The following is a 266-nucleotide window of genomic DNA, read 5'->3' on the forward strand; positions in this document are numbered from 1 at the left end:
GCTGCTTTGGGCGCCGCGGATACAGCAGCAACAGCAACAACAGCAGCAGCAGCAGCAGCAGCAGCGGGGCTGCCGCTGCTGCAGCTGCGGCCTGTTGCATGCGGAACAGCAGCTCTTGTGGCGCTGCAGCAAAGACAAACTCTGCTGCGGTGTATCTGCAGCTTTCTGTACGAGAGCAGCATGAACCTTCTTGCTGCTCTTGCTGCAGCAGGGAATGCAGCAGCAGCAGCAGCAGCTGTTGCTGCTGCAGCAACAGCCTCACCAGC

The 266-nt window shown here is 60.5% G+C and overlaps 1 protein-coding gene across 1 annotated transcript in view; it reads left to right on the top strand.

Annotated features, from left to right (window-relative positions):
- EMH_0021370 (uncharacterized protein) overlaps positions 1–266 on the top strand; it is a gene marked incomplete at both ends in the record, with an annotated part of 14,510 nt that overhangs the window by 7,989 nt on the left and 6,255 nt on the right. Inside the window, one exon of the mRNA XM_013501751.1 lies at positions 26–264. Coding sequence (XP_013357205.1) covers positions 26–264 — 239 coding nt within the window. The remainder of the gene's footprint in view (positions 1–25; positions 265–266) is intronic.

The sequence above is a fragment of the Eimeria mitis genome, genomic scaffold (genome assembly GCF_000499745.2).
Source record: "Eimeria mitis Houghton genomic scaffold, Emh_scaff748, whole genome shotgun sequence".
Classification (NCBI taxonomy): domain Eukaryota; phylum Apicomplexa; class Conoidasida; order Eucoccidiorida; family Eimeriidae; genus Eimeria; species Eimeria mitis.